This window comes from Polistes dominula, unplaced genomic scaffold (genome assembly GCF_049000335.1).
Source record: "Polistes dominula isolate Pdom_NZ unplaced genomic scaffold, Pdom_raw_medaka contig_77, whole genome shotgun sequence".
Taxonomy (NCBI): Eukaryota; Metazoa; Arthropoda; class Insecta; order Hymenoptera; family Vespidae; genus Polistes; species Polistes dominula.
In genome coordinates, this window is record NW_028301152.1 from 6,827,907 (window position 1) to 6,853,650 (window position 25,744).

The 25,744-nt window shown below is 23.3% G+C and overlaps 1 protein-coding gene across 3 annotated transcripts in view; it reads right to left on the minus strand.

Annotated features, from left to right (window-relative positions):
• Positions 1–25,744, minus strand: part of Elk (Eag-like K[+] channel) — a 64,460-nt gene that overhangs the window by 15,618 nt on the left and 23,098 nt on the right. For 2 of the 3 annotated variants that reach the window (XM_015316991.2, XM_015316990.2), the window contains exons 3-5: positions 4,580–4,813; positions 2,583–2,714; positions 582–709 (exon numbers count right to left, since the gene is read on the minus strand). In XM_015316991.2, the coding sequence (XP_015172477.1) occupies positions 582–709; positions 2,583–2,714; positions 4,580–4,813 (494 nt within the window). The remainder of the gene's footprint in view (positions 1–581; positions 710–2,582; positions 2,715–4,579; positions 4,814–25,744) is intronic. The other variant, XM_015316993.2, reaches the window with a different exon arrangement.

Here is a 25,744-nt window from a genome sequence, read left to right on the forward strand (position 1 = left end):
ACCAAAAGCCGTTCAGGAAATTTTAAACAAATTTTTCTATTTCCATGGTTTGTTTTACTTACACGAGTTTAACGTCACTTTGTTCTCTTTTCTCCCCCTACAACACCCATATTCTAAACATACCCCACTGGAAGTACAGTTTGGTGATTGACTAAATCTTGTTATCAATATTGTGTACAAATTTTGTCATTTACACGATTTTTTTCACTTACATGAGTTTACAAAACACTTTACAGTACTTTAAGCTTAATCAACTAAATCATATGTTTCTAGATTAATCCAAAACCTCTTGGGGAATCTAGGAAATTCTCGGATTTTCTAAATTGATCGTAACACAAATATACTTTGGAAGTAATTTTTTGTTTTTCATAAAATTGTTTTTTACAAATTGTCTAAATTAATTTAATAAATTACACAATGCGTTGATAATTTTATAGAAAAAAACAATACTCGTTACGAATACTTATTCAATTATAAATAATTATAGTTCAAACAATTTGATATTCGTTTGAAAGATACTAGAAGATAATTATTTATGTTTCTCTTTGTTAGTTACAAAATTTATCATAAATAATACTCACGTTGTTCAATTTTATCTTGTGTTTATTGTCCTGTTTATAATGTCCAGAAAGTTGATAGAGTACAGCACGACTTCTCCTTCTACCGTAATTAGCTGGTGGTGCTTCAGGATCAAGATTTCCATTTGCATCTGAAAAGTATAAAGTTATACCGTCGCACTGTAAAAGGTTCTTTTTTTTTTCATAATCTCATGTGACCACTTGTGACAAAAAAAAATAGAAAAAAATTTTTCAGCGTGATTTTTAAAACTCTACGCGGTTTTCTACTACCACTACAAATGTAAATCTTATTAAAATGCATTTGTTTGTTTTTTGTTTTGTGTGAAAAAAAATTCTTTCATTATACGTAGGTGAATTTTTACAAACACGTATACGTATACATATAATTATTCATTTTGAATAAAATATGATTCATTGTATAAATAAATATTTCTTATTTGAGTTATATTTATATTTTCAATGTAATCATCGATTAACTTTTTTGATATGCTTGTCATTTTGTTTTTTAGATTAAAGGTAAAACATTTTATTTCATATTGATAAGACATTTATTACTTATAAATATGATTTGAATTAACATTATTCATGGATCCAGGTTGAAATAAAAACGAATTTTATTCGCTCAATACTTATGTTTATGGTAATTCAATATCCAATGTTCATATATAGAGACACGTTATGTAGGTGATAATTGAATTTAGTTTACATGTTTAATATCATAGCTATTATATTATGAGAAGAACAATGTTATTATGCATTCTTCATGTTTTCTATGACAAAAAATAATAATAATAATAATAATAATAATAATAATAATAATAATAATAATAATAAATATATAAATTCTAAAAGAGTTTTATTTCTAATAAGAAATGTGAAATTTTCTTTTAGAAATGTCAAGAATTTTCTTTAAACATCTCCAGCTTTGTAAAATAAACTCTTTATAAATATAATAAATATATATATATAAGTATATATATGGCAGATATTAAAGTTTCAGAATTCAAAGAAAATTCGAAGTTAGTTATTTCATCGTAAATAAGATACCGTTTAGGTAATTTCGAGTAAAATGAGAAAAGAGGAAAGAGATAAAAAAGAGAGATAAAAATAAATAAATATAAAACACGTAATCTAATAAAATATTTAAGAGTTTCAAAATTGGTATTTATAATTTAACCAAAAATTTATAAAAAACCAAAAAAAAAAATATATATATATATATATATCTTCTCAGATTAGTTTTAAAATAAAAATAACTTTTTAAATTATTATGATTTACTTTTTATCAAAACTTAGAAAGAATTTTGAAACTTTTAGTAATAATTTTGTTAAAATTCAAATTGAATTCTTACAATTATTTGTTAAGAAAAATTAAAAATATTATATAATTATATTAAATTATTAAAATAATAATAAATAATTATATTAAATTAGATAATTATATTAATTACATTAAAAATTTGAATAAATAATTTGGTTTGAAAACACCATGGTGTATTGTTTATCTTACATTGATGAAGGAAATAAATAAATAAAATTAGAAAAGTTATATATTTTGTGTGTATGTGTTTTTTTTATGCAAAAAGTAATTTAAGCGTGCAACCTAGATGTGTCATGTGCTTGGTAAACAGGTGTTGCATTACCTATACATCCGTGACGCGTGATCGCCATGCGTAAAGCGTGTGTTGTGTATTGTATATATATGTAATAATATATATAAATAAATATATATATTTATATACTTATATATATATATATATATATATATATATATATATATATATATATATATATATATATATATATATAAATGTAATCGAATCGCAAGTTGAAAAAAGGGCATGAACAATATCGAATGGCATACATTACGAAACTCTTTGGTCCTTGTTTATTCGACACTGTTGAATCTCACTCAAATACGACGGAATTTATTTACGATTAGGTATAAAATGCGATGTGTGTGTATATTTTTTTTTTTATAAGCAAAGCATAGTTAAAACTCACCACTATCGTGCAACTCACAGAACTGAAGATTTTTCGTAAGTGTGATGTCCTTGTGGGATGCCAAAAACAGGACAACGTCCCCTTTTTCGTTTTTTATTGGAACGATATCCAATAAACAATCGAACGGGTTTCCTAAAAAATTAATATAAATATTATTATATTTAATTGTATATATATATATAATAATAGTAATAATAATTAATTATATAATTAATTATTAATATAATAATATAATAAAATTTAAATAATAAAATTTAATAATAATATAAAATAATAATATTTAATATATAATAAATATATAATAAAATTATATATAACAAAATATGTAATATATAAATAAATGAAATATATAAATATATATAAATATATAAATATATTATAAAATAAAATCTATATAATATATATTATATTATGTAATAAAATAATATATAATATATAAAATATATAATAAATATATAATATAAAATTAATATAAATATTATTATATTATTATAATATTGCTATTTTATATTTTTAATGTATAATAAAAAAAAATGTTGTGTTCATTTTCTTCTTCTTATTCGTTTTTAGTTCTTTACATATATAAATAAATATTTGTTTCGAGTTTATTTTGTGTTTCATGGTGTATATTATCTGTGATAATATAAAATCGATAGAAATTCTGGGATTTACAGAAAAAAGAAAGAAAGAAAGATAAATAGTGAGAAAGAGGATTAAAGTAGTAAACTATTTTAAAACCATTTATATGAGATTTATAAAGTCAGAGTGAAATAAATACGTCTTGATATTAAATATAAAATGTTATAACTATGCTTAGTTAGTAATAATATTCGAACGTTAGATAAATTTAATTTGATTATTAAAAAGTTGAAATGAAACCGGTAAATAATTTTTTTAAATAAATTTTATTATTACAAAATAACTTCATTGATTAATTAATTGAACTTTTTTTATATTTCAAATCAATTTTCTCTTGAATAATTGGATTTAATGGTATTAAATGGCTATTTACGATCGTTTAATAACAAATGATAATAAACGACCATTTAAATTACTTTATCAATTGTTTTTTGTTACTTTTTTTACCCTTTGTTTCATGAAATTAATCAATTTTGCAAATGAGTAATTAATTTATAACATCACCGGTTGTAGAATTTTTATTTATCGAAAAATTCCAATAATTATCCCCTTTTTATTCTTCCTTTTTCTTTGTATTTTAATTGTGCATTGACATTGAATAAATAAATATTTATTTTTATTTTTTTATTACTTCTTGTTTCCATGTTTAGATTTTCACGTGGGAAATAATATAAGGTAACGTTTACATTTTCAAATGATTATATTTGAATAAATTGATTCAATGAACAAGCAATCCTTAATTTTTGTTATTTGTATCGGCAACAGGAAATGAAAAGAAATTGAAATATCGACGTGATTTTTCTACAAACTGTTACTACCACGAAGAAGAAGAGAGGTGGTGGGAATCTGCTGCTATTGCTATTACTACTGCTGTTACCTATAATTTATTTTTATTTGCGTCCAGTGAGTGGAAGGAAAGATTAAATTTTACTTCCAACGGGACAGATTCTTTACTTCATTGCAAATTTAATCTTCGACGGTAGAATATTAGGGAGAAATTAATAGGTCGTGGTTGTGGTGATAGTGGTGATGGTGATGGTTGTGACAGTAATAGTAGTTGTAGTAGATATGTATACCACATTGCATTTAAATAAAATAAGGTCGAATGTGTTATTTTTATTTTCAAAAATGTATCATTTATTTCGGTTTACGTTTACCATCGATATGTCTCCATCTTGAAATAATATTAATATTTATGACGTGTACCAAGGTGGTCATTTTTTACTCGTATTGATCGAATTTCATTTTGTCAAAGTAAATTTGCAGAAAAGGAAACCAAAAAGAAAACCTTTGATATTACTTTACAAGATGATATTTTGTTTTTAATTGGACAACAACAACAACAAATTCTTTCTTACCATTCTTTTTATAAAATACGACTTCCATCTTCAGTTCTGTTTTACTTTCGAGGCTCTTATCGATCATCGCTTTAACCTCCTCCTTCGTTTCCGCACCGTAAAGAAATTTGCAAGCGCAACCCTTTTGCATGATTTGCGCTCGCGCGAATCCTGTCAGTTCGCAGAATCCGTCGGAGCAATAAACGATCGGGTAAATCGTCGGAACTTGGGCATTTCCCAACACAAAGTTGCTATCTAGAAAAAGAAAATAATAATAAATATTAATAAAAATAAATATTATTATATAATAAGTTACATGTAATAATGTTACATAAACTTTTATTGATCGTCAGCTGTTTATATTTGATTCTCACTAGGTTGTAATAGATTTTAGTAAATATGTAAAATATTTTTAGTATTGTAAGAATAATATTATTATTAGAAATTATTAATTTTTTTAAAAAGAGTTCTTATTACAAAGATATGACATTTTATTAATTATTAATTAATTATTTATTAAGACAGGAAATTTCAATACGTTTTGTCATCTCTCACATGACTTACAACCAATAAGGATTAAATATACAAAATATGGATAAATGTACCATATAATAATATAATAAAATAACACATATATAAATAAATATTATAATTTAATTTGGATTGTAATTAAATGCATAATTCATTATTAAACAGATAATGATATGATTGATCGATAAATTTGAGTGATTTATGGGATTTCATTATATAGAAAAATAACATTATTTTTCTTTTTTTGAGTGCTTATAAATCCTATAGAAACTGTAAAAGCATTATTATTTCTTAAGCTTGAAAGCGCGAAAACTTTCATTAAGCGGAAAATTGCTTGTCATGTATGAAACTCTTCGTAACAACAAAACGACATGATTTTCTTTACGTTTAATCGTTGCAACGTGCAAAAGTTAATAAAAAGAAATTTTCAACGAAATTCCTCTTACTATATACGTTTATACGCATATTAATTATTCATATATATATGATATAATTATTGATGATAATACACAGACAAAATAATGGATGAATGCATCGTTCGGCGCGGTTCATTGGTGAATAGCTTCGTCCATGTTTATGACGTCACAGTAATTTATCCAAGGGCAACTTTCAATACTATTTTTAAACTTTGTGTGCAGCAACACTTTGATCGTCTCTTTTCCTGGATCATTCTCGAAGTCTCATCGGTTATTTTGATAAAAGAAGAAAACAAAATATGTGATAGATTAAATTTTTCAAAAAGAAACCAAAAAAAAAGAACAAAGAAAGTATTCATTGATGAAAAGTATCAGATTTAAAAAAAAAAAAACTTATTTTACTTTTATCGGTTATCGATTGAGAAAATTGAGATTAATATTTATTTATTAGGTTGGCCGAAAAGTTCGTGCCGATTTTCGGTAGCTGGCATAAAGTTTTTTTGCTAAAAAACCTGAAAAATTTTGCAAGAACGAAATTTTCTAAATTAACTACGAAGATGAAGGATACTTATATTAAATACCTATAATATATATTATTATTAAATACCTATATATATATATATATATATATATATATATATATATATATATATATATATATATAAAATTATAAATATAATATAATATAATAAATAAATATATAAAAAATATATATAACATAATAAAAAATATAATAAAATATTATATTATATTATATTTTAATAAAATTAAGTATATTATTGTAATAAAAATTATATATTATAAAATTATATAAAATATATAGAGAATATAATACTTCTATTGGGTTGGCAAATAAATGATTGCACATTTTGTCGATTGGTGGCCTTTTAAAATCAGCAATGACTTAGTTGCCAATCCAATATTATATATATAGAATACTTATATATAATTTAATAAATATATACAAAAAAAAACTTAAATGCATTAAGTTTTAATGTTTCTTCAAAATTGGCACAAACTTTCCGGACAACCCAATAATTTCAATTTTAACGAGTTTCTTCCTTTATCGATTCTCCATTCGATTATTAATTTTTTTGTTAAGAAGTTTTACAAAGTTGTAATAAAAAATAAAATATTTTGAGAAGCATTGATATCTCTTATCATCATAACATTGGCACAAATATGACAAAAATGATATTTGATTTTGTTTTATATCTTCTTTTTTCTCTTTCATGTGGATTTTACGAAAGAACGGTATAAAGTCTTTCATGTTGGTAGCCCCAAGGAAAAACAATTTTTGTTCGAAGGATTAATAATTCTCTTTTTTTTTTTTTACAAAAATACGATGAAATAACTTTATCGTAAAAACGTATATAGAAAACGTCTTCCGGATATAAACACATTTGATCTTAAAGAACCACCCTCTTTTCATATGTTCCCTCTTTTTTTTCTTTTTCTTTTATTCTATGTGCATAACCTCAAAGAGAACATACGTATATGGATGAAGAGAAAGAAAGAAAATAAAAAGGAAAAGAAAAAAAAAAGAAACCGATCGTTCGTCGTAAAATTCTTTTACAAAAAAAAAAAAAAGAATATAATAAAAAAAATAAAACGATATTACACGATAAATTTGAAGTTAGAAGATTAGAAAAATAACTTATTTTTGTTTTTTTAATACGTCACGGAAAAAATGTATTAACTGAGATAACCTAGAAATTGCTCTCAGGTTATAAAACGAATTTTTTTCGACGGGGGTAACAAAATTGGGAATCTCAGAAGTGGTTTCTTTTTCTTTCTCTTTTTTTTTGTCGACAAAGGCAAATTACAAATTAAAAATAAATAAACTTGACTTATAACATTCACCGACCAGTCGAGAACGAGTAAAAATGTTCTTTTATTGAGTTTCAAAAATCATTACATTGGCTATTTGTACTCGGAGTACGGTGTTCATTTTATATATATGTATTAAAGAGATGAAACGTAAAAGATTAAAGCGGATTTTCGCCAGGGGCGCAAATATTCTATTAAAATCTCGTCGTTTCATTTTTAAAATAAAAACATTCTCGAAAAGTGTTGGTTGCCGAGGGGACGATCAGACGTGGCAGTAATCACCTCCACAAAAAAATAAAATAAAAAATATAATATTTATACACAGCTATTAGTATTTCACTTTCTACAGTTTCAATAAAATTAAATAAATTCCTTTTTGTTCTTTTTGTATAGTATAATATAAAATAATAATATAAAATAATAATATAATAATAATAATATAAATAAATATAAATAATAAAATAAATATAATAATAATAATGATAATATATAAAATATATTATTATTTTAATATATTTTAATATATAATATAATAAATATATTTTTTAATATAATAATATTATATTAAACTAATAATAATAAATTTAAATTATAATTTTATAATTATAATTTTTTTATTTATATTTAAATAAAAAATTTAAATTAATAATAAATAATATTATATTATTATTATTATTATTATTTATTAATATAATAATATATTTTATATATAATATATATTATATATTTTTGTATTTATTTGTTATTATGAAATCCAAGGTAATAGTATTAATTTAAATAATAGTAATCATTTTTTAACGATAACTTGAATTTTTTTCTTCAAAATTTGTATCTATTTATTATTATGACATTCAACGTAATAGCCATTTTAAAAGAGAATGATCCAAAATGAATTGGTATTTAGTAAAATAACTAAAGTCGAACAGTTGGAAATTTCACAGAGAGACTAATTGTAAGTTTACTTCGTTTATAGTAGAGATAAATTCAAACCCGCGGGTAAATCCGTCAAGCTTGATTCAAGAGTAATTGCATCAGAAAATTAGTAGGAACTTTAACGATGATACTATTAGTATCAGTCTTCGAGTTAGATAACGTCAGTGAATCTTGATTGACGACTTCGATGTATATATATATAAGTAAATATGTACATATGTATTAAGTTACTGATAAACATATATATACATAAAGTCTTCCATGTCATGTTTTAGCCGCAGGAAATATAATAATACTAAATATGTATGTATATATAATATTATTAATATAATAATAAAATAGAAAATATATATATAAAAAGAAAAAGAGAGAAAAAGGGAGAGAAAAGTTTAACGATGTCGAAAGTACGAAAGAAAATCTTAATTAAATACACGTTGATGTGTTTTAGCAGTTAAATCACAAAATATTACCTTTACTCTCTTGTTAAATGATCGAGCGACCATAAAACGTAACATTTTCGAGCAATCATTTAACTAAATACCATTAACTTGAAAGATTTCTATTTTAATTGTATAACACAAGGAGAATTTGTATGAAATAAAAAGAGTGATTACTTCGATTACTTTTAAATATTGTAAGATTTCATTTTATATAATATACATTACGTAAATTACTTTACTTCGTTTTTTCGGGCAAAAACATTAAATATTTTCTAAATAATAATAATAATAATAAAAATAATAAAAATCTATGAATGAAAAATATTAAACGAGTATTTATATAAATGCAATAATAAAAATAAAATGTATAAATTATATATAAATGTAATAATAATAATAAAAATTTATATAAATTTTATGCAGAAGATCAAATTTGATTGGATCGTAAAATATTTAAAAATATTTCTAATACTATATTATAACTAAAATTGTAATATATAACTATATATTATATTAATATATAATATATTATATAATTTTATTATATATTACTATAATATATATTATTAATAATATTACTTATTATATTAACATAAATATTAATTATGCTATATTGTATTTATTATTAGTAATTTTAGTTATATTATAATAACATATTAGTAATAAATTAATATTACTAATAATATTAATAAAATAAAATAAATACACTAATTATATATTATTTATAGATAATATATAATATAATTAATATATATATAACTATAATAATTAAAACTTAACTTGAAACTACCTTTCAGTATTACAATAAACATATATTGAAAAAATTAAAAATATACTTGTAAACCAAACCGAATGTACAACTTAAAAAAAAAAAAAATAAAAGATAACATAATTCAACTTGAATATAAAACATTAAAGATATTTTACTAATGATCATTACCAATCCTGTCTTGAAATATAGTGAACTTTAATGTTTTATTCATAATCAAGTAGGAATTGGAGAAGTCCAGTTAACGACCTCCTCCTTTCAACTCCTCAGTAGTTTAGATCGTTAGATGCGTAATCGATTACCATGTTATACGCTTTCGTGTTCACATAGGCACAGGGGGGTAACGTTTACGGTCATTTCATCGGCCGCTAAGAGCAACCTAAAACGGCTATGGCAATTTCAGACCAACCTGGACAAAGACTAATGGAGACTGTTGTACATACCAACACCAAAGCTTTTTCTCTCACTCTCTCACTCTCTCTTCATCTATTTTTAATTAATCTCCCTCTCTTTCTCTCCCATTCTCTCTTTTTTTAATGTGTGTGTGTGTGTGTGTGTGTTCTGTTTCATATATGTTACGCAAAGAGTATATCTACCTACCCATATAACAATCTACATATTGAGGGTTGCATTGACAATAAAAATCTCGTTTGTGAATATGAAACTGATGGTTGTTTCACGTTTCTTTGTTGTCCATCTTTTTTCTTTGTTTCATTCGGTTTTATTGCAACATCTCTCATTTTCCTGTTTATCTATCTTCCTTACTCTTATCCCATCCCTAACTCTCTTCAATAATATTCTTGTGTATCTTTTAATCTCTTTCTCCTAATATCTCTCTCTATCTTTTTCTATTTTTATCATCTTTTTACTCTTGTTCTCTACCCCTATGCCCTTCATTTTCATCGTTTATTCCTATATTGATAATATCATTCTTATTATCTTTCTTGTAATAATAATTATAATAAATCTCTTCTTATATCTTTTTACTTGTCATTGATTACTATTCGTTATTTTATATTTCATATTTTCTCTCTTATGTGATGGAAAATTGAAAATGTTCCAAAGAAAAAAAAAGATGTGTGCACATCACACAAGTTAGAATTGAAACCTTCAAATTAATAAGTTTCGAGAATAATTTATTATAGAATATTATTATAATATTATTTATACTTTTAATATGTAACTATTAATTTAATTATAAAAATGCGTGCCTGCTCGTATGCAACCCTCCAGACACGCTTTGAAAATGATGCTTGCGAGCACGATCTACTGGGACGAGATTTTTTTGGAGTCAAAACTGTTTATACACATATGTATGACGGGTTGCCTATCTTTCGGGCAGAAAAATTCCGTCCCGACAGATGGCACTCGCAAGCAACATTTTCAAAAAGGGTTGCATACATACAGACGCGCATTTTTATAATAATTAAAAAGAAGGTAAATAATAAAACACTTTAAAAAATGTTTGCAAATCAATTATTTTTCTAAATAATGATGATTTATTAATAATGATATGTTTGTCTCTTTTTCTCTTTTTACGTAGTATTAAGGCCGTTTCTTTCCCCCACTACATCGTCTGTTTCCTTTCCCCACTGCATCACCGCGTTTCATTTTTTCAAATCACCCCATTCTAAAGAAGTTTTCACTTCAAAAAAAAGAAAGTATTTTTTTGCGAGAAAGAATTCATAAAGTGAAAACATTTTGATCATTTGTTTTGTTTATTTTTTGACAAGTGCGTGAACGTCTCGTGTATCAAAAGTTGCGTGAATCCAATTATTATCTTTTTTTTGGTTCACTAGTGATATATAAATTACTTACTTTCGATCATTCACTCTTGTCGTTTATCACGAAGAAAAGAAAAAACTTATTTTGTTTGTTGAATAAAGAAAGTCCAATTTATCAATCTACTGTTTCTATTATATATATGTATGCGTATATATATAAAGAAAAAGGGGGTTAGAGGGATAGAAGGAGAGAAGATAGATTGACTAACTGCTAATTCAAAATCATAGGTAATAAAGTGAACGAATGTGGATTATTAATTTGCCAAGCGTTGAAACAACATCTAACCTCCAAATCAATCATTCTATTTACTGACGTATTTTGTGTTCAACAAACTTATATGTTTAACAGAATCATTAACTATTATTTTTGCGAATAATTAAACGTGTAAATATCTAAATATATATTCAATTAATTTTTAATAACATATATATATATATTTCTTTTTATATTTATTTATTTTTTTTAATGATGAACAAAAGCTACAATCATTGATAAAAGAGTGATTGTTGACCGAAAGTAACAGCAAGTACTTATAGAAATGACAAGTAGTATGTATGCTAACAAACAAATAGATAAAAAAGAAAGAGAAAGAGAAAAAGAAAGGAGAGAGAGAGAGAAAAAAAGAAAGAGAGAATGTATATGATTAATTAAAAGAAAAAAATTTGTTATACGCATTTGGGTCGCGAAAAGTGCTGCTCAAACGAATACGGATTTTACCACGTTGTCATTACGACACATGATTTGTTAGGGGAGGGGATAGGATGAATATAAATGAAAAAGAAAGAGGGTGAGTAAAAGCAAAGTAGAAACGAAAAATGAAAGAAAGAAAGGAAAGGGATCTCATAACGTGTTTTGTATACGTGTATAATATAACACATCATATCCGTAGGCGTGAAAAATGAAAACTATAATACAATATACGCGTGATTTTGTTATAAAGATATTTACTTTCTTCTTTTTTTTTTAAATTTGGTATCTTCAAACAGCCTATAATAAAAAATACTTTGTTATTCTTAACATTTTCGTTATAATATCTTTTTATGAAAGAAAGAAAAAAGAAAGAAAAGAAAAGAAAAAGATTAAAAACTTATTGTTCGTTTAAATTTTAAAATTAATTTCATTATAATATGAAATACATGCAAAAATTTGTTTAATTACGAGATAGTATGTGTATCAACGAGTAAGATCAATTAGCATTTGATTTATTTATCAGTACAATAATCTTTATCGGATTTCAATATAACTCGTTAATAGGAAAAAAATTTGCAAAAGGTGTGAACTCGAGAAAGAAGAAGAAGAATAAAAAGAAGAAGAAAAAAAAAAAGAAATATTGATTTGCATAATAAAAGGAGTTGAATTTATTTGAATAACGTTAAATACCGATAAGAGTACTTTAAATAAGGGGAAAATGGGAACACTTATTTTTCTTCAATTGCTCACAGAAGAGAATAAAAAGTTACATATCGTTCTGTTATTAAAAGCGTGATCGTTTATTCGCGTTTCCTATTCCCCTTCCACATAATAATTTATAAATAGTTATTACATACTTTTTCATTGTATGCTCTCGACATTTACATATAAATTGTTACAGAGTAATAATGACGACAGCAAATTCTATTACATCACAATTACTTCATTGTGAGGCGGCTTCTTTCTAATTAACATTACTCGGGGAAACAATTATTAATCAAATTGTAATAATTAAATATCGTTATTATTGGCACACACGATTTCAATAAAATAATCTATATTAAAAGTTCACGAGAAAGCTCTCTATTGACAATCCTTCGATATAATATAAATTATACATAAATACACGATAAATTTATACATAAATATATCTATACATTAGGATGGGTCAAAAAAATCAATTATTTTTTTTTACAAGTGACAAGGAAAAATGGGTTGCTAGATACCTTAAAAAATTTATCACCAAATATGAGCTCTTAATTTTAATAGGAAGATCCTCCGCACCGCAGATTTTTATTTTTTATGAATTTTATAACTCGACAATAAATGACTATTATAAAATGTGCAATACAAATTTTTGTAGGAAATTAACTGTTCTATAAAAATGGTGTCTTATGTTTTGGCGATTAAATTAAGCGTTCAAAAGATATTCAGAGACAAACTTTTTTGTTAAAGAGCATCGAAAAAATTACCCTACTTGCAACAAAAAATTGTTTGAAAATTAATAACTCAGTTGAAAATTGAAATAAAGAAATTTTTTATAACTAATTGGACATTATTTTTTTCTCTAAAACTGAAACATATCATAATATATTTATAATGGAAACTTTGTTTTTTTTATTAATAAATAATTAACTAAGCGATAAATAATGTACAATTAATTTTTTTAAATGTAGACAAAGATACTTACACATAGAAAAAGACTTGAAAAATATTTGGAAGTTTCTCAGTTGATAAAAACTAAAATTCGTATAAATTTTCTCAAAACTTATAAATTAAATTGAAATTTTTCGATTATCTAATCAAAAACTTTTAAAATCAGTAGACATGAAAGTTTGATGATGAATATCTTTTGAACGCTTAATTTAATCGCCAAAACATATGACACCATTTTTATAGGGCAGTTAATATCCTACAAAACTTTGTATTGCGCATTTTATAATAGTCATTTATCGTCGAGTTATAAAATTCATAAACAAAAATGAAATTTGTCTCAAAATAATCAAACTTAAATCTTCAATAATATCATTCAAATGGTGAGGTTTACGGAAAAAATATAAGATACCTTTTTTGTAGAACATTAAATTTCCTACAAAATTCTTTTAAAACATTTTTCTGTACAATCAATTAATGATGAGGTATGAATTTTATTCTATTGGACTGAGAAAAAAATAAAAAACTGCGATGCGGAGGATCTTCCTATTAAAATTAAGAGCTCATATTTAGTGAGAATTTTTTTAAGGTATCTAGCAACCCATTTTTCCTAGTCACTTGTAAAAAAAAAAATTGATTTTTTTGACTCACCCTAATATATAAATATTGTGTTGTTGGTAATATATGTAATATAATACATGTTATTATAAATATATGTAATAATATATATATATATTTATATTAATAATAATTAATATATTTATTAATAAATATTAATATATAATAATTAATTTATAATAATATATTTATATTTATAATAACTGTACACATATATTTATATAATAATATATTATATATTATAATATAACAATATATTTTTTTATATTATATTATATTTTATATTATTATTTATATTATAAATAATAATAATAAATAATAATATAAAATTATAAATTAATAATTCTAATCTATATTTTTTACGTCTATATCTCTCTCTAAACTTATTGTATTATATATAATAAGTTATATATAATATAAATTATACATATAAATTATTAATTAAATAATAAAATACATATATTATTGCATAAATATTTTTTTAATTAAACGCACATATATAGGCATTTAATTATAAATTCATATTACGTTTCATACTTTTAATTTCAACGAAATAAATAATACTAGAAGGTATATAAATAATAAGACAGTTTAATCAACATAAGATGATACTTTATTTTAATAAGAGTTTCGCATTGTGATATTTAGTAAAAAAAAAAAAAAAAACAAGGAAAGAAAAATATACTTTTCTTCTCTCTATCTTTCTTTATAACACCCTCTTTACACTTGCAGAGTCATTAATTTTCACTTTAGAAGTGCCTACACATTTCTTTGCTTTCACCAACTTCTTCTTCACAGTACTGTAGTATATACATAAAGAATACCTCAGTATATACATATACATATATATATACTCTTTTTGTTGTTTCCCAACATATCCACACTTTCTTCGAGAAAACAAACTTCTTTGAGAAACAAAAAACCTAAGTTTAAATATAACATGATGAAAGTTATTAACAATTCTATGATACTAATATATTTTTATACTTTTCAATTTTGAAACAAATCTGAAAAAAATTCAAACATCTATTTGTACTTACACATTGAAACGATCAAATGCATTTTCATTTCAAACAAAATCGTCATTTCAATGCTAATAATATACACACACACATACGCACATTATGGGCAAATTGTTAATCTCATTTCATAAAGTAAAAAAAAAAATAAAAATAAATAAAAACATGTACCACTTTTTTTTCAACCACTAATGACAACAAATGATGGTAAACTACTAACATTCGGATTTCCTTGTTAAATCAAATAATCGAGCGAGTAAGATAATACTAAGCGCTAATTGTTGTGGTTATCGTGTAATTATTACCTACTATGTCATCTACTGAAATTCTCTCCTATCGTCAATTTCTCCGTATTGATCCGTTAAATGAATTGTGTATTTTGTGATCGATTGTTTGTAAACGTCATCAATGAGACATTCATTTTATTTAAAAGATTGTTTATTTAACGTCAAACATTTTCTATTGTATAAAAGCTACTAAATTCTATTATTATATATTATGATCAAACTAATGAGTTGACCTAAAATGATAAATTATTTTTAATTAGGTATTTTATTTCACTTTATCATAATAAACATTTTTCTTGATTACACAGGGTATTCAAAATTCGTTTTATCGACTAGAAAAGAAAGAAAACTTTGACACAATTTTGTAAAAACAAAAAAAATAGTGTATATATAAAAACTTTATTAAGATAATAATTTAATAACTTTAAATTTGTTAAAAAAAAACCTTTAGAACACTCTTAGTATTTATATAAACTTCTGAATAATAATATTATTTTACTTTATCACAATTTTTACAATATGTGCATCCGTAAACTCGAAATATTATTCTATATAATTACCATAACTATTGTTAAATGATAATTATTATAAATATGTTAATTACTGAGCACGATCCTTTTTTATAATACTAATCGACATTTATTGCAAAGAATAAGAAAATAAAAACAATACAAAATGTTTTTCAAAAAGTAAATCTGTCGTGTCTTATTGTTCTGATTATTAAAATTTAAATAAACAATTATAATATCATTATGACACGATTAATTATATAAAATTGTTTAATTCGATTCTATGATTTATTTTGTATTAAAATGATTAACATTGTCAGTTTAATAATAATGGGATACATTTTTTGTATTTTGTTGTTGTTGACTACGTCAATTTATCATAAAAATTGATGTTTAGAAACTGTTATAATTTCCATCGTAAAATAACTAAATAATACGTAGATAGAAATAATGATTCTGAAGCTTTACATTTGAACATTTGTATTTCCTAGAGACCGTGCTTCGTAATTACAGAAGGAGTATAAAGAAGGATTAAGGAATACGTGCCGTTTCATGAACAATTAACTTAACTTTCCATATAATTGTGGAAACAATGACTCTACAATCAATATGGGCTATCATAGGGTATACTTGATACACAGTATGACAACCTTGGGTATTGTCACGTTTAGAGGATTTAAAAAATATCTTTCATTATCGTGGTTTAACAAAAATTAAAATCGTCCTTGATTTGCCAAATATTATAATTATACTATTCAATTAATTAATATATACATATATATATATATATATATATATATATATATATATATATATTTTATTATTTATATTAATTAATAATTATTAATATATATATTATCTTATATATATATATATATATAAATGTAGATTTTGTTTGTGCCTAACCGGTAACCTCCATAAATACTTTACCAATTGTCTTGAAATTTTGACAAAACGCTGCATTCATATACAGCTAGGTTTGTATTACATTAATTTATTAATAAAATAATGAATTAATTACAAACAAAAGAAAAAGATACAGATAAGTTCAGTGCCATCTGTTGGCCATAGATTTTGGTGAGCGCGGGAAACATTTAAACATAACCTAACCTTTTATCTATACGACAACATAATATTTGGGCACAACTAGTATTTATATTTGCATTTCGATAATAATTAGTAAGTATAATCGAAAGTTTTATTAAAATATTATTTATCGTACATAATAAGTTTTAATCATACGTTTAATTTCAATTCTATACATATATATACATCAATCTGATGGAAATTTACGATCAATACGAATTCGAAGCATTAATTAATATTAATTATTTACTTTTAACATTTATTATTACCATCGTAACTATCATTAAAGTATCAATTTTTTTTCTAATAACTATTTGTAATTTTTCCATAAATCCTATATTACAATATATTTATGTATCTTAAAAACAATGGAACTTATTATTAATGAAGAAGATTCTGTCAATATTTTCTCCTATTCTACAATTTTGTTCCTATGTAAATTTTAACGACGTTGAAGAAAAGTATTTTGGAGAAAAAAGTAAACAAAACTTTTACCTATCCCTAAAAAAAAAAAAAGAAAAACAAAACAAAGAAAAAAAAGTAAAAAGAAATGCTTCAGTAATCTCGAAGGAGATACCTATGCAACTTTTATCATTCGGTTTAGTTAGAAAGTTCGTTTTCCATCTGTATATCTGTCTATTTCTCTCTTTTGTTTCATACACAAATGGGTCGGGTGTTCTATTTCTGTTAAAGAGAGAAAGAGAAAGAAAAAGAGAGTTGCCTGTACTTATTACTAACGTAGAATATATAGAAAAGTCCTTGTAAAAACCTCTTATCGTTCGTAAACCTTATCTACTTTGTTTGCTTTTGAGTTGATTGTTTTTTCATTCTTTTTTTTTCCTATATGTTTTTTCTTCCACCCCCTCTTTCCTCACCCCCGCCCCCTATAAAAATCCTCACCCTTTTAAACACGAGAGTTACACAACACGCCTATGAGTGTTAAGATTTGTATGTGTGTGAACACACACGCACAATAATGCACCAGCCCTCTTCACCCCATTAATATTTGCCAAGATATTATTTATAACATTGTAAATTTACCTTTAACATTAACACGATCGATTAATACGAAAATATCGATATGACACGTAATTTACAGATAAATAATCTAACGATTCTTGATTTGGGATGATCAATTTAATTGGATTTATTTGATGCATTGATATAATCGGACAGGATAGTCATTTAAATGATACAATTACATCGTGAAAAATAATATACCCCGTATTACAGATTGGATCAATTTTTTTATATTGGTAGAAAGTAGTATATTAATCACTTTTGATTTTACAGTTAGTTCGTTAACTACGAATGGGGTAACATTGATAAGTATTAATAAACGTTTCTCTTTGCAATCTTTTTTGTTTTTTACTTTCAGTTGGAAAGGATTAGAGTTTGGTTCTTTGTAACGAGTTTAAATGGGTTCAACTAAAAGTAAATTACAATACCTGTAGCATTCGAAAGAAACGAAATTGTGTCTGGTTTTGTTAATTTTTTTTTTCCTTTTTTTATTTTACCATTTCTTCCAGTTTGAAAACAACCTTCAATAGATTTTTACTGATCGTATGTTTTCCAAAAACAAAAGAAAGAAAAAATAGTAGAAATCAAAGTTTCTTTTCAAATTTAATTAGAGATTTGTAATCGTTGAAATTTTCCTTCCTGTTATTATTTTGTTTATTTCTTGTTCTTCAATTAGAAAACTGCTTTTATTCAAGGACCTAACAATATGGAAGAACCAAACTTGAAAATATGGTGGCCACCTATCTCTAATTATTTATTATAATATTTCATATAATTTATTAATTTTATTATTAATAAATTATTTATATAAATTATATAAATATATATGTAATTTATTAATTTTTATTATAATTATATAATAATTATTATAATTTTTAAATTTTATTATATAATATTTCATATAATTTCAAATGACGATCATATTTGACGAATAATATTATTTAGAATTTAGAAAAAAAAAATTGCACGAATTTTTTTATCCATCGATTTTACAAAAATCATGCTTCATTATTTGATTACAAAATAGTTTAATATTTTTATAACAATTTGCAAGGAAAAAAAAAATAAAAAATATCAATGACAAATCCAAACATTTGTGAAGTCATAAAAATAATAATTTAAAAAATAAAAAACTTTTAGAACATAATACCACTAAACTAAAAATGTTGTAGTACATTTTGGCTTCAGCTTCTTTAACTGTCCCCTAAATTCAACCCACCACCACCCCATGCGCGCTTGCGTTGGGGTAATAAATAAGGTCGTATATTCTTCGTTCCCCATTATCTTAATGTTATAAACGGATGAGGTGTAAAACATTGAGTATTTTTTGGTGTTTGTGTGTTGGTATGTGTGTGAAAGAGTGCACGACACGTTCGTCAAGTTATTTTTCACAATGGCGGTGCGGTTAAGTGCACAAAACAACCAGATGAATGAACCTTGAGAAAAGAAGTGTGAAATATATTCTAAGAGTAGCAGGGAGAAGGGTGGTTGGATCATAAAAGTGGTCCAAAGGACCGACAAATGGTACATTTACCAAAAATGGTGTACGACACTTCTGTCTGTTCTGAAAACTGGAATTTTTATGCAAGTTCATTGTGAGTTACACCTAAACTAACAAAAATAATTTTCTCTTGATGAATTAGGTTGAATCAAAAGTTCGTGAATTAATTGTGTTGAAACTTTACATTGAATGTGCACAATTGATTTTTTTTTGTAAAATTTATTATGAAAATAATTTTAAAAATCACGAACTTTTGGTTTGTCTTAATAACAACCAGAAAAGAAAATAAAACACGAAAAAATACGAGAAAGAATAAAAAAGAAAGAGAGAAAGAAAATGAAGTACTTAGAATCTCATCTTTTTGAGAAACATCTTTAAAATTATCTTGTTCTTTTGTTTTTTTTTTGTTTTTATTGCTTTATTGCTGTAACAAACTCATCATCGTTTCTTTATTTGTTTGATATGGATATTTCTATTACAAGTATAAATAAATATAATATTATAAATAAAATAATAAGTTAATTAATTTAATTATAAATTAAATAATATAATTATACGATATTTATTAACCCTTTGAGTGCTGAATACTTTTACCTACAATATTTTTGTAGATAAATATACAATAATAAATACATTATATATAAATTAAATTATATAAATATATAATATATAATATAATATAATAAATAATAATATAATAATAAAAAAAAATTTAATAATTAAATTTTTTCTTTCTGACTTATCAATTAAATAATAATAATATTATATATTAATTATTAATTATTAATTAAATATTAATTAATTAATATAAATATTAAATTATTTTACTATAATATTAACAACGACGTATATGCTTCGAACAATAATTTCTATATCTATCTATATCTTCATAATTTTTACCAATCGCATATATGCGTCCATAGTACTCAAAGGGTTAATAAATACATTTTTCTATCTCTTTTTATCTCCCTTCTTCTTACCCTCTTTCTACATTTCAGTCTTATCACTTAAAATAAATGGGAATTCATATAAGAAACCTCGAAAACAAATCTGATTTATTATTGGAATATAAGTATTCGTAGAATAGGGGAAAAAAACAAAAAGAAAAGAAAGAAAGATAAAATTCCCTAGCACGACGAAGTACTCAATCTTTTAAGAGATATTATTATTGTATTCGTCTGGAATTTGAAAGAATAACGAGATCAGTGCAAAACTACGTGACCCTGACACAAAAGTAAAAAAGCACAGGAGTTCTATGTTTTCATTTTCTTTATTTCTTTTTTCTTTTTTTTAAATTGGTTCATTTCGCACAATCGTTTTAAATCTCGTGACTATTTGAATATAAAAAGCATGGAAATCTCGATATCATTTGCAAATCGATTTGTTCGAGAGTAAATGGAATGAACTACGTATTGGATTGAGTTAGACAATTATTTTTTATTTGCGATGAAACTATGTCGATTTAAGAACAACGAAAAGAAACACTATGGGGAATTTTATTTGAGATAATTTAATTAATATTAACATGTTCTGTGCCAAGCCATTTTTACCACAAATTTTCTAGAATAACTCTAGAAAAAAAAGTTTATTTGTAATTCCAATATTCAACAATATATATCGTACAATTTACTTGTTGAAATGCAAAATATCGAATGAGATGATGCTTCTTCAATTTAAAAATTCTAATAATGTCTCATGTTGTATGGGGAATTTCTAAATTCCCAAATCGTGTTAGTGCGAAAACTGTATTGCAGGAATGGTGTGTTAGTAGGTAGTTAACTTATAAAACAAAATTTGTGCTAATTATGACAGCATTAAAAAAAAAAAAAAATTAAAAAACAAAAGTCCGAAATATTCCCTGTCGAGATGAAACATCGTTTATCGATCGATGTGATGGGGACTAATAATTATTCCGAACGGATAATACTTATCTTATCGCGACACAAAACGCAAGCGAAGGTGATGACGTAGGTATTGTCTCGTTCAAGAGAAAAGAATTAAAAAAGGGAAAGATAAAGGGAGAAGAAGAGAAAGAGAGAAAGAAAAAATGCATATCGATCACCGGTAACGCGAATTCTCTCTTCCCCAACCCCTTTTTCACTAGCCCTCTTTCTAAAAAAAAAACCAAATTTTTACAACGAAAAGTAAAACTCACGTTCTAAATATTATATTTATTTATATTATATATTTATTCTATAATTATAATTACATAATTATAATTTTATATTATATATTATATATTATTATTTAATAATAATTTAATTTAAATAATTTTTTGTAATTTACTAATAATTTTATATTATATTATATTATATTATATTATGTATATATATATATATTAAATTAATAAATATTATTATAATTGAAGTTATAAATATTAAATTAATAAATTTATAATTTATAGAATTATAAATATTAATAATTTAAAATATAATTTATAAATTTATAAATTATTTCATTTAAAAATTTATTTTTAATTAATTTATAAAAAAAATAAATTATATATATATTATATATAATTTTCTTCATATTTATTAGATTATATTTATATTTTTATTTATATATAATAATTTAATAAATAAATACACTATAATATTTTTTAATCTTATTATTAAATATGCGAACGAATAATTTACGATTAACCATAAATAAAAAAATCTATTACAATAATTACAAATATAAATACATTTCTTTAACAAACAAAAAATAATCTTTTTTAAGGAAACCAACCTATTGTTCTTTTTTCTGTTTATCGTTATTTCGTTTTAATAAAAAGAGGAAGAAATAAAATACAAAAAAAACACGATTTTCTAATCAAAATCGATTTCTTTTTTTTTGTTATCGGATAAGATATAATCGTAGGTATATATTACAGTATACCGTAATAGATTATTCCCTTTTCTGACATATTTAAGGTATTATTTCGTAAACGAAAAAAAAACATAGATTGTATCACGATGAATAAGATTTTTTTGTTGTGAGTAGGAGGGACAAAAAAAAAAAAGAAAAAAAAAATCAAGAAAGGTAACCGAAAAAAAAACAACTGCTTCCTTCCATGTTAAAGGAAAATGGCGTGAGGAAATTGGCGGATGTGGGTGTGTAGGGAAAACTTTTGGATGCCTATCTACGAGAGACAAGCTTGATACAGGGTGAGAGTTAATCTCTCGATATTTCGAAGGGTGTGTTTCTGGTAAAAGAGAGACTTTTCCTTATTCTTCTTTTTATCTCACCCTCTCCCCTTAGTCTTTCTCACTTTTACTTTCACTTTCTCTCTATCCTATCCTTCTCATTCCTTTTATATGTTTTTTTTTCTCTATTTTTTGTTCCCTCTTTTTGTTGTACAAAAATGTTGGTTGGTTCTGAAATTTTTTGTTTTGTTTGATTTCCTATCCTATTTAAAAATTTTAAACATTTCCAATAACTCCAATTTGCTCTAAGTAAATATAAATATAAATAATAATTATGATATTATTAATAATAATAATAAATAATAATTATAATATTTATATAAATTATTATTAAAATTATATATTATATATTATTATTATTTTATATATATATATATATTTATTTTTTTTTATAAATATATATATAATTAATATAATTAATATTTTTTATATGTATTTAATATTATAATATATAATTTATAAATAATAAATAATAAAAATATATATGTTTTAATAAATTATATATAATTTTATAATATATAATAAATATTATAATAATATAAATTACTATATTATTATAATAATATAAAATATATAACACGAATTTGCATAATACAAAATTTTGAAAAAAACCCCACGATTATGTTACAAAAATTGTTATCTTCAGTATATTTATTACATTTACTTTTATTTTGATCAAAAAATATAAAAAAAATTTTTTTTTTTTTATTAAAAATAAACAAATAAAAATCAATGCCTTCATCCCCTTAACTTAAGTCTTTTAAGAAATGATGCGGGAACAACTTTGATTGGCTCAAAAGGTCAGTATTGATTTTCGTTGGGATCGTGCGCGTTCACAAGACGACCGATAAAGGTCGGTACTTGTGATCTTCAGTATAATTTGTGACGAATTGCATTACATCTTTTTTTTCTATTTTTTTTTCATTGATTTATGTATTTTCTTATTCTTTTATTTTATTTTATTTAAATCCTATTTTATTGCTAAAGATCTGAAGTATTGCGATCATCAAAATAACGCAGACATTTTTTTTTCACGATACTAGTAAAAAATAAAAAAATGGGTCCCATTTTGATGCAAATAAATAATAATGTAATATATTCATTAGTTTTTTTCAAATTTTCTTCAACATCATCCATCACGTTACAAAGTGTAAATGTTTCAACGATGTTATTAATATTTTATGAACCATTTTCACAACTTTGTTCATGATGCATACATTTTTTTTGTCTATTATTTATACCAACCATTTCGAAATAAACATATATAAATATATTTTTTTAAAGTATTTTTATAACCATTGTTATTTGTTATTAATAGTTTGAAAATTATTATGTTTTTAATTATTTTATATCATTATGTTAACGATTTATCGTTTATATCAATTTTATTTAATAGATTTTTATATTCTGGTAGCATATATTTTATATAAACCCGAAATAATATTCCTAAAACGTTCAGATATTTGAAATTGTAGGAGACCAATTTTATTATTGATTTTCAACATATATATACGCAATATGTAATAAGTTCGTGAATCGTTTATACATATATATATAAAAATAATATTTTTATAAGTTTGATATTTTTAATGTAAAATAATTTACTCAATGTATCTGAACGCATAAGAAAAAAATTTCTTTTTATATCCTGTTACTTTCGTGACATTACAATATTTTGTTAATGTAACATTATTACACTTACAAATTTATAAACAAAGATTTGTATTGCTCATCGGCCATCAGAGAAATTTTAAATAACAGTATAAAAATATTTATGAAAAGAAAAAAATATTATCAGAATTAATCAGAATTTATCTTTCGATAGATCATTTTTTGTTTTGTTACGTTTGATAAATTATTTTAATAATCGTGTTATCTAAATGCAATATAAAAATGTTTTCGATAAGACTAAAACGATGAATCAACGATTTATCCTACTTTCCAATAGACAGATTCCATGGATTACTATATTACATTTCGTTGTAAGATTATTATTTATAATATAACAAATTTATACATTATCACATTTCGACAAGAAACATTGTGAACGTTAATTTATTAAATTATTGATCGATGAAATTTATTTTGATTTGAAAATAAAACGATCATGACAAAGATAATCAAATTTAAACCCCAAGTATGAATACGAACCATGAGCAAAGAAGAATCCGATGATAAATTACGTTTGAGTAGACATTTTCTAAACATTTCTGTTATTAAATTATTTTAATAAATCATTTATAATAAAAAATCCCCATTTTCATGATTTTGACAATAATACTGATCAAATTTTAACGTTCGATGTATTTTCTATTAAAATTGTGAATGTGTATGAACAATATTAATAAAACATTTCGTAAAATGCAATACCATGACAAATACTATTACAAATTAAATACGACGTATCAAAATAATCACTTAGGTATATTTATAATATATATATTATATATTATTTATATTATTTTTATTATATTTATTATAATATTTTAATTATATTATAATATATATATTATATATTTATATTATATATTATATTATATAATATTTATAATACATATATACATATATAGTATATTTATTATAGTATATTATATTATAGTATATAGTATATTTATATATATATTTTTATATTTTTATAGTATATATAATTATACTATATAGTATATTTATTATATTCATTATAGTATTTTATAATATATATATAAATGTAGATTTCGTTTGTGCCTAATTGGTAATCTTCAAAAATACTTTGCTGATTGTTCGAAAAAATATTTTATAAAATATATAAATATTATGCAATCCTTCATAATTCTCAACTTTTTTTCATAACATCGAATTGACATTAAATTTTTCATTAAATTCATTTGTAAAATATATCAAAATCTCACATATTTTCTCATCTTTATTTAAA